The sequence below is a fragment of the Rutidosis leptorrhynchoides genome, chromosome 9, assembly GCF_046630445.1.
Source record: "Rutidosis leptorrhynchoides isolate AG116_Rl617_1_P2 chromosome 9, CSIRO_AGI_Rlap_v1, whole genome shotgun sequence".
NCBI lineage: Eukaryota > Viridiplantae > Streptophyta > Magnoliopsida > Asterales > Asteraceae > Rutidosis > Rutidosis leptorrhynchoides.
The window spans coordinates 238,150,320-238,161,541 of record NC_092341.1 but is presented as its reverse complement, the minus strand read 5'-3'; the positions used below and the strand labels follow the sequence as shown (position 1 = coordinate 238,161,541).

Here is an 11,222-nt window from a genome sequence, read left to right as displayed (position 1 = left end):
CTCCGCCACTGTTCAACCATCACATCACATAAATCATGTTACAAAAATCATCGCAACGCAACCAAAACATTAGAAACGTGACACACAATGTTCAATCTAAATTACCTAAGAGAGTCACTTTCGAAAAGTTAGATGGCTTTAGTCGCAACTTTCGAAAGTTTAGTGACTTAATCAAAAATAGATAAGGATACGGTTATGTATCACAACTATCGCATTTGTAATCATAAAACAAATGAAATTTTAAAAATTACGGAGTAGATAACAAGAATATATAGATAGATAGATATACTTAATAACGTAATAATAATGTTAGGATAATAAATATAAATATAAAATTAATAATAATTATAATAAGTAATTCGATAAATAAACATTAAATTTTAAAAATTTAAAAATTTAGATTTAGATCAGATAGATTAGAAGAGTAAAAGGTGAGTAATCCATCCGACTATTTTTAGGTGACTAAAAAGCGAAAAATAGGATACGGATAGGCTTACAATCACTCTCCTATACATATACAAATACATACATACAACTATATATATACACATCATCACCCTTTCATGTTGCGGTTATTCCATACATACACCAACTTATATCTATCGTTCTCGTTCTTCTGATTCTTAATTCTGAGTTCCGATTTCAAAGATGACGATGAATAACATGCAGATTCGTACTATCGTTGGAATCATAGGTATACTTTTATCGCATTTGTTGCAATAATTTTGATTATTCGCTCGCTCGTTGTTTTCACGTTGAATTCATTCGCTAATTGCATATTTGAGCTTTCTACATGCTGTTATGTATCAATTTATGATACATATTTGTTTATATCGTCTTGATTGTGATTTTGAGCTATTGAATGTACTGTTGTTATTGTGCACATGTTGCTGTACGGAATTTGCTTATGAAATCAAAATTAGATTTAGATGTTGAATGTTTGTTATTTGTTAAACTGATGGATTTTGATGTAAGTCGATTACTTATTTTTGTCATAAGTTGTGTAAAGTTGCTGTTATTTGAAATTTCGAGAGCTAAACAGTTTAGTTTTAATGTGATTTGATTGCTTAATGACTACAAGTTGGAGAGATAATAACCTGATTTTTTGTGAATTATTGATGTATGTTTGATCTTATAGTTTAGTTAGGGTTAGTTTTGGCTATTTTGTAAATTAATCAGAGGAGGTGTTTGAAAATTATGATTTAGTTAGGGTTAGTTTTGGCTATTTTGTAAATTAATCAGAGGAGGTGTTTGAAAATTGTGATTTGTTATTAGCTAGTTGATTGCTGTGATTCTGATTAGTCTATTTAGGTTGCATTTGGTTGGGGATAGTTTAAGATATCTACAGATTGATGGTACAATGAAGATCTTTAAAGTTTTGAAATAGATTTAGTTAATTGATTGACTGTTAGTGATATGATTAATTTGATCTGACGTATTATTTCAGGTTCTTATATATATTTTCCAAAGAATTTGATTTCAGTTTTATATTGTTCTGTTGCTCCTTTCAATTCAATTGTAGAACTAATTCCTTTTGCACAATCTGTTTATCTGCAGGGAATGTGATTTCTTTTGTGCTTTTCATCTCACCTGCGTAAGTTTCTGATCCTATTTGTTTCTTTGCAAGTTTGCATTATGTATGTGAATGTGTAGTTTGTTCTGCATTTAATTTTTAAATAAATAAATACGAATACGATAATAAATTCTGTTTAATCAAACTACTTATACACATGTAGGCCTACGATTTGGGGGATTTTTGCCAAAAAAGATGTAGAAGAGTTTTCACCTGATCCTTATATAGCCTGTGTCATGAACTGCTTGCTATGGATCTTTTATGGTTTACCAATTAATCATCCAAACAGTACCTTAGTTATCACCATTAATGCTATTGGTTTACTGTTGGAGCTTATCTATCTTAGTAGCTTCCTCATACATGGTAAAACTAAACACAGGGTATGTAATTTTGCACCATTGTTGTTTATCTTATTTAGTTTTTTCATTCTCTGGTTGGTATGTACTTACGTCTGATGTATATATTCTTGGTGTGTTGCCTATATACAGAAGAAGATTGGCATATGGTTACTTGTTGAGCTTCTGGCCCTTGGTGCAATTGCTGGTGTTGATTTGGGAAAATATCATACCCATACGTCTAGATCTAATTTTGTGGGTATCTTTTGTGTGGTTTTTGGTATAATCATGTATGGTTCTCCTCTTACTATCATGGTAGGTGTCTTATATTTCTCACTAATCACATGATTTAAACTTATTTATATAATATATAATTTATTTATTAATTGTTTTTTATTTATAATTGTTAGTGGAAAGTGATCAAAACTAAGAGTGTTGAATTCATGCCATTCCCACTTTCATTGGCTGCTTTCTTGAATGGTTGCTGCTGGACTGCGTATGCTCTTCTGAAATTCGATCTCTTTATTCTGGTAAAAACATCTTTGCTGTTTAATCATTGACTAATAGCATGTGATTAGTGTTTTCCTATGTATAATTATGTAGGTTAATAAAATAAATACTAATTTGTTTTTCATTGCAGATTGCTAATGGCACAGGGGCAGTTCTTGGGTTTGCACAGCTTGTTCTATATGGATGTTTCTGTGGATCAACTCCAAAGAAGAGCAAAAGTGTGCCACCTACTGCTGAAGTACAGCTCGAAAACGTATAGGAGATTTTGCATTTTGTTCTTGAGGAACCTACTACTTACTCTTTTGGTAAAATGTAAATAACTTTTGGAATTTTAGGAGTTTCATCGTATGAGTAGCTTGCTTTTTTTAGAATTCTTAGGTTTGAGATTCTGTCTTTTTGAAGTTGATTTTGGTAAATGGTTTTTGAACATGGAATTCGATTATTGTTAGTTTTTTTTTTCTTTTATAAAAAATCTTAGCTCTTTATCAATTGCTCCTTATACTATTTACAGAGTGGTTGGTATTAACTTTCTTCAAGGAATGTTAGCTCATCTATCCTTGTTGATCTTATTTTGTAGTGCTTAACTTGCTCATGTATAGTTCCATTTGTTATTTAACCTCTTTGGAACTATATATCACATAAACATAGTTTCAGTTTTATGCGTTACTACCAGATTTAATGTAGTAATGTTTACTTCTCGATGTTTGAGTTACTTGTTTAGACAACTTATTATCTTTATTAACTGTGCTCTGGAACTTATTTGGCTAAAAAGATGCTTTTGTTAAAATGGGATGATTCTAACACACCCTTTTTTGATCCTCACACACCTATTTTAACCTTTTACTCTTCTAATAATACTCCATTTTTTTAAATTGGTGTGTGAGGATCAAAAAAGTGTGTGTGAGAATCATCCCCTTGTTAAAAAGCACAAGCTTTTTTAGAAAGATTAAGCGAAACACCCTGCTTGGTGTTGAACTTATATGTAATTATAGAAGTATTGAATTGTAAAGTTGTTTTTTATCAATTTGATGTTAGTAACACACTCACCTATAAATATGGTTCGTATCAATGCAAGTTTGTGACTTAATTTAAGTATTTAGTTTCATTAGTTAATGGATTGATTTTGCTAACAAGGGCCGTCGTTACGCTTTACTTTATTGTACATTTGATAACCGTCATTAAGAAAGTGACTAGTAACTGCCATGTACAACATCTTAAAGCGTCTTAACGACAACCTTGGGGATCTCGTTAGAAAAATCTTTAATTTAATACGAGTACTAAAAAGGTTGATTAACAGTAATACTTAACATAGAAAGAAACAGAAATACTTAACATAGAAAGAAACAGAAACATACCAGTTAAACTAATTATAATCAAGTACAAAGCATTCCAATCTTTAAACATTCAAGTAGTAAGTATACATATCTATGTATCTATATCTGATGGTACTATACAAACATTAAACAGGGTTGATCAGGTGCACAGTTATTGTTATGTTTAGCCTATTTGAGAGACAGAACGTGAAGCGTTTTTTATGGTCCTCTGGTTCGGTTGAAGCAAAAACATCCATGATGCTGCTGATCTCCTGGTATCATCCCCCCACCTTTGGAAGTGTCAATAGTCTCCAACATTGCAACGACCTCGTCCATCTCCGGCCTCTTGTCAGGGTTTGCATCCCAACATCTTTTCATAACTGTTGCAAGCGAATTCGGGCAGCAACGTGGTATCTCTGGCCTCAAATTCTGTATTTTCACATCAAATGTTGATTATTCTATAACAAAAACGATGTACTCAGTCTAACCGGGTTACCCCGACGGTTTCTGACCACCCTACTCTTAACGATCAGAATCATAAGTTTATATGTAAAACGTATAAATGCTTCCATCGACAACACTGGTTTGATATGAAATCACACGTTTATTTGGTTTTAGTTGTTAGATTTTATGCAAAATAAAATTTTAATAACATAAGACAAAATCTTGGTTACTAAACTGCTAAAGTGAATCAGATAGCTCTTTAACTTAATTCTTTTTATATGGAGGCATGAAAGATTTGAGCTTGAATAGCATAAAAGTTGAAAGATGTATATAAGAACTATGCTTGATTTGCTAATTATACGACACAAGTTCTTAGTTCGACTCAATTATATGTCCAGACATTGTCGCTCGAACAAAAGCTTGAATATATACCTGGCGGACAACAGCTGATGTGACTTCCGAAAAGCTAAGATCAGGATAAGGCATGTCACAACAATATATCTCCCATAGACAAATCCCAAAACTATAAACATCACATTTCCTGTTATATGCACTGCCATTAAGAACCTGTCTCCATGTTGATTGAAGAATTTATTGGATTAGATGATGGTTAAATTGATTGATCTATAATTAAGTAGGAAAATTCCATATTTAAATGCACATGTTAAGAAATACCTCTGGTGCCATGTAACCCAAGGTTCCGGTCTCACCCGTCATGTCATTTGGGTTCGATGCCTCTATACGAGCAACCCCAAAATCCGCAATCTTTAAGGTTCTGGTCTTGTCTAAAAGCATATTTTCTGTCTTCACATCTCTGTGGACAATCTTCTTTGTATGAAGATAATTCAACCTGAAATTATAATTCAACCAACACTTATATCCACATTATTATTTATTTATATAAAAAATATTAATTATCAGATAGCTTATAGTATTAAATTTAAAAATTTGCTCATTTAGGAGACTCTAAACATTATAAATACATCTTTAGTGGACAATTAACTTGATCTGTTTTTTAGCTGATCAATTTTATTTATATTTGACAAATAAATTATACCTCAAAAACATAATTTAATCCGTCCATTTTTTGTACAACTTTTGTAAATTGCTCAAAAATCGCACCCGTCTAAGCCTAATCATCATTGTGAATATATAAAAGCAAACTGTTAAAAAAGGGATGATAAATATGTACCCTCTTGCAAGATCAAGTGCTAGCTGCATAACAACTTTAAAAGCCAACTTTTTTCTTCGGTTTTTAATAAGGAAAGATTTCAAAGCGCCACCGGGAAGGTATTCAACAACTACGCAACAGGAGTTACGTGGCACACCAAAATGACCAGTATCTGCTTGTATGTTTAGTTCTGATGTGCCCATTGTTGCCCCTATGAACTGGCCAATAGAATCAGCAAACATGTACACATGAGAAAACATAGTACAATCGAATCATTTAAACTGCTAATATATGAAAGTTAAGCCAGGAAATGCATATTATTTGAATTCATGTGAGCCAAACAACATCTGACCACCTAGTGGTTGCGGTTCTGCCTGAATTAGTGTGAATAGTGAAAACCTTATTCAAAAACATGTTTTACGTTAAAATGAATGAAAACCTATGTTACCTTAGTAACATTAGGATGGTCAAGTTTGTGCCACACAACAACTTCTTGTGTAAAAGCAGCTCTAAGTGAAGCTATTTCAGCATCTGTCCTGTGCCCTTCCTCACCCCAATCCAGTAATTTTACTGAAAACAAATAAGCAATCAGTATCAGTATTCAGTATATTTATTCAACTAGCTACAAAAGTTAAAAAAAAAAAAAAAGCTACAAGAAAGTTCACATAGTCCTTTTTTTTTTTTTTTTTTTTTTTAAAATAACGAGAACTTTATAAAAACACAAAACGTTTTTTAAAAAGAAAACCAATTCAACAAGTACAAAGAGGACCCGGCGAGGTTCGTACCTAGAAAGTGACTACCAACGAACTATCTATACCGAGCCTCGCCTAACCAACACCGGAAGTAAATAAAACAAACGAAAATGATACGATAAAATACATTTTCTAAAGATTACAACAGACATGAATCAAAAACCGAGAACCCAAAAGAACTTTTATGTCCTTATTGAACACGAAGAAAGTTCACATAGATGAGCACAACCAAAAACACTATTCTAAATTGCCCCCTCGGGTGATTCCTGTCCAAAAAAAAATGCCATCTCAGAGAGTCACCGTGGTCCCTTCTTATTCCGTATTCCGTAATATTACAACCAGAGGAAAGGACATTGAACAAACTTGTTTAAAATCCTAAGCCCAAACTAATTTGAAAATGGGCCAAAAAGGGTTCTTTTAGTTTATTGGTTATTTAGAAATATACGAGTAATTTTTAAGCGTTTACATATCATTGCATCTATCTATAGTTAATATTAAATTTCTAAAATGATGATATCTTAAATAAATATTTTCTAAGCATAAAAATAATTCAAAATAAAAAAAAATTTAAAACATCTCTGATAATGTCATTATTTTATATTAAATTTAACTAAAAAAATAATATGAAATCTTTTATAAAAGGAAATACTAATCTTTAACATAACACCAACACATTTATAAATTTTAAACCATATTGTACAACCTTTATATAATAATTGTATTTTAATTTTCTAAAATTTTGTTAAAGGCATTTATTATTACTAATAATTATTAATAAAAATATAAATACTCAACTTTGAGCAAATTTTATTATTATTATAATTTATTTTTATCACAATAATTATAATTATTATATTGTTAATATTTAAATATGAATTCTCTTTACGATATTAATTACGTTACATATGTATGCGAAAATACACGTCTCTATATATTTGTAAAAACAACGACAAGTTTCTTATCCGAACGGGTCATTAAAATAAATGAACGTAGCATTTACATTCAGTTAATACCTAAAACATGTTATTAAATTGTTTTGTTTAAACTAACTCGTGATTTCACGGATCATTTCACTAGTTACTCCTATATAGTTTGCTAATGCTTTTTATGGCAACTCTGTCTTGAATTAGCTTTTTTATTTTTATTATTAATTATTAATATGTAATATTACATTATTATTTATTCTGTATTTGTTTAGTGTTTCTGTTAAGGAAATCAAAATATATTAAAATAATGTTTTTTTTTTGACAGCTATTAGGATCACGCAGGGGGACTTAACCACCAACGCGTTATCTCCTACACAGTTATACCCGCCCCCAACTGCGTGCCCAGGAGGAAACCCCCACCAATTCTATACGGGGCATGGACGGTAAAACCTCCTCCCTTTTACCCCCAACGCGATGTGGGAAAAGTGTCATGGGTGGAACTTCATAACAGAGATGAAAATGTGAATTAATATATAGCCAACGGGAGTCGAGCTCCTAACCTCTCCTAAAGGAGGCATGCCACCAACCGCTGGACCACGTCACAATTTCCTAATTAGTAAGTGATGAAAGGTCTTTTTGCTATAAAACATTGAGATGTGGATAACTGCTAAGCTTCTTATATTCGTTTGGATGTTAAGTATGCTCTTATTTGTTTTGTTTTATGTAGAATCATTTAACCATTTGTTAGTTATTAATTTTTAATATTAAAATGATTTTTCCATTTTTTTTTTTTTTTTTTTTTTGGAAAGGTAGTCATAAGGGTTAAGTTATCTTTACAAATTTCTTAACATGCATTATTTTGTTGTATCATGTAATTACTATCCATTAATTTTATAATTAACTCATCTACAAATTTAATGAACCATTCACTATTCATATAAAAGTTTGTTAAGTACACCCCTAAACCCTAAGACCATTTTTAATGGCGATGGACTAATGATGTGATGGAATATGATGATGTGTATTTGTGGTTATAGACATATAGTGGTTATATGACAAATGTGATAAAAAAAATGTTTAAAGTGGTGATGGAGTGTGATTGGGTACGTCACACCTCTTTTTGGTTATTCTATTACTACCTCCGTCCCACGACAAGTATTCACATTTCTATTTTGGGATGTCCCATTTATAGTGTCCACTGTATTTCAACCAATGAGAAGAGGTTATTCTGGAGAGGGAAGATTTCTGATTGATGGAGAATGAAGTTAGTGGAATTTTCTAAAACTGTGTGCGAAAAGTAAGTGGACACTTGTCATGAGACGGAGAGAGTATTTTTTAAGTTAATTAAATTAATATTTTTTTGATTAGTTGGATCTTTCTCGCACATTAAAAATCTTCCATTGATGGAGTCTATAACGCCAACATATATTTTCTCCATCACGCCGTAATGGTGGCGTGATGAATGTGATGTTGAACGCCCTAATGGTGGCGTGATGAGAGTGATGTTGAACTATAGCGTTACGTTAAAGATGTTCTAAAAGTTAAGGTTAGAAAAACCCTAATCATCATTATCATGCACATTAATTATTAACATCATCAACCCATTTAGTTGGAAGAGAAAAGAAAAGCCTACACCTTTAATTCTCCATCACATATATTTCACGTGTCACACAAACATATTAGTAGATTGACAATAATAATAGAATTAAAAAGGTTACCTTTATCAATATCTCTTTAAAGTTAGATCAGGGAGCATGATGCAACCGTAGATCAGGTTCATCTCGTGACTTGGCGGCCTTTTAGTAAAAGCCTCCTTATCATAACTATATTAATATTAATATTTATTTAATTAAAACACATGTTCACTCTTGCTAATGATATTTTAAACTACAAAATAGTTATTGCTTGGCGTCTTGAGTTCTCATATTCAAACTTTACATAATTAAAAAAAATATCAAAAATGTCACAAGATAACTCGATTAAACTACATCAAAGTAAAAATTCTCGCTCTCCTTGAGTACATGAAAAGGAAAACCTCATTGGTATATCTGTAAGAACATTAACATAGTCTAGTTGTTGAGGTCCTTATATCCTAACAAGAAGTCTGAAGTTCAAACCTCGCTAGCATATCTAGCGGATGACCAAAGAAAATAACCAAAAACAGTCCTCAGATACTTGTATAGTTGAAGATACTTTTACAATTAATAATGACAAAAAATCATGAACAATTTACAACGGGTGATCGATGAGGTAAATATAGTATAATTAGCTGATTTAATTTAAGTGTGAAACTAAGCCCCAGAAATCGTTTTTTAAAGCGATAGTTAAAAATTCGGCAAGAATACTACTATACAGTATACATTTTCTTAACTAACTACTGATCAATACACATTTTTAAAATAAAACAATGCATTAAAATCTAGATAAATTAGCTATTACTTACGGAGTATTAGATAATAGTAAAACAAGTCATAATCTAAACATCGATATATCATACCTGCAACATCAAGGCCATCATAAACACCCCGATGAACGGTACCAAATGAGCCACGAGCTATAACAGATTTTATAACGAGTTTAGAAGGATCAATCTCCCAATCTTGCCTCTGTCTGTTAACATTTGTATCAATCCTCAGCCTTGGAATCATGTTATGAATACTCCCTTGATGTCCTCCAACTCCATGTTCATTTTGTTCACGATCATCATTTGGTTTTTGGTGATCATACAAATGATTATTATTGAAGTTGAAGCCGCTATTAATGCTAAGATTGATGTTGGTGTGTGTAGTGTTCTTATCGAAACTTCTTGCTCGTCTAGTAGAAGTATTGGATGTGTTGAGATGCCTTTGCAGCTGTTCGTCTAAGCTCTTGAGATCGATCTGATCCGCTCTAAGGAATCCGTTTTTGATATGATCGTTTCTCTCCATTTCTGTTCTTGAGGGATACTAGTTGTTAGGCAAATGATGCATAAATTAATTTTTGTGACAATTAAAGGGTTTATTAAGAGCAACTACTTTCTTGTTTGCAGTTGGCTCTTTTTTTTTTTTTTTACCTGAAATATATGATAGAAAGGTAACGCATATGCATGCACATTGATAGGATGGGACATTTGTACAAATTTGGTTAGACCATGTTGGAGCCACATATACAAAAATATCTATTAATCTATAAAATAACATTTATTTTTTTATTTTTTATTTTTTGAAAAAACAAAGAATTGAATATAACTAGTTAGGCGACCTGATTTTGCACCGGTTATTCAATTTTGATTAACATTAATTACATAGCTAATTATTGAGAAAGTAACTATTTATCATCTTTTTTGTTTTGTCGAGGAAGGACCCAAAATAGTTATGCGATTGATTTGTAATAAGCGTGAAAATAATTATTCATCATTTATTGTTTTAGTTTTCGTTTTATCGAGAGAAAAGACCCAAATGTCAATCAATAAAGTGAGACGTACATCAACGATTGGTACAAACTATTTAATAAAATAGGAAAAACTATTTATATAATATATACGTGTGTGTGTGTGTGTATATATATATATATATATATATAATATATATATATATATATATATATATATATATATATATATATATATATATATATATATATATATATATATATATATAATAAAACGGTTATTAAAAATGAGTTATGTAGTTAATTTGTAATAAGAAAAATAGTAAAACAATAATAAAGTGAAAAAGTATGTGATTGATTTAATAATAATAATAATAATAATAATAATAATAATAATAATAATAATAATAATAATAATAATAATAATAAAATTAAAAATAATAGTAATGATGATGGTGAATAGTTATTAGATGGTAAAACTAAATTATATGATCGATTTATAAAAAATGAGAAGTTTTATGGTTATATTATTAAATGCGAAAAGTTTGTGATAAGTTTATAAAAGAAGGTAAGTATTATAAAGGTTGTGGTTGAATTGTATAGAATAAAAAGTTTGTTGTAAGTTTGTGAATTTTATAGTTTAGTATTCATGGTGAATAGTTATTAGATGGTAAAACTAAATTATATGATCGATTTATAAAAAATGAGAAGTTTTATGGTTATATTATTAAATGCGAAAAGTTTGTGATAAGTTTATAAAAGAAGGTAAGTATTATAAAGGTTGTGGTTGAATTGTATAGAATAAAAAGTTTGTTGTAAGTTTGTGAAT

The 11,222-nt window shown here is 30.6% G+C and overlaps 2 protein-coding genes across 2 annotated transcripts; one reads left to right on the top strand and one right to left on the bottom strand.

Annotated features, from left to right (window-relative positions):
* Positions 1-648: 648 nt before the first annotated feature.
* On the top strand, positions 649-2,867 carry LOC139868610 (bidirectional sugar transporter SWEET4-like). The gene is made up of 7 exons (XM_071856944.1): positions 649-694; positions 1,558-1,594; positions 1,737-1,953; positions 2,062-2,223; positions 2,319-2,438; positions 2,549-2,671; positions 2,754-2,867. The coding sequence occupies exons 1-7, from the start codon at positions 649-651 to the stop codon at positions 2,865-2,867; spliced, it is 819 nt and encodes a 272-aa protein (XP_071713045.1).
* Positions 2,868-3,752: 885 nt separating this feature from the next.
* Positions 3,753-10,051, bottom strand: LOC139866188 (serine/threonine-protein kinase 54-like). The gene is made up of 6 exons (XM_071854340.1): positions 9,522-10,051; positions 5,795-5,916; positions 5,368-5,564; positions 4,851-5,025; positions 4,608-4,742; positions 3,753-4,160 (listed from the first exon to the last, which is right to left on the bottom strand). The coding sequence occupies exons 1-6, from the start codon at positions 9,949-9,951 to the stop codon at positions 3,951-3,953; spliced, it is 1,269 nt and encodes a 422-aa protein (XP_071710441.1). The 5' UTR covers positions 9,952-10,051; the 3' UTR covers positions 3,753-3,950.
* Between the last annotated feature and the right edge of the window lie 1,171 nt (positions 10,052-11,222).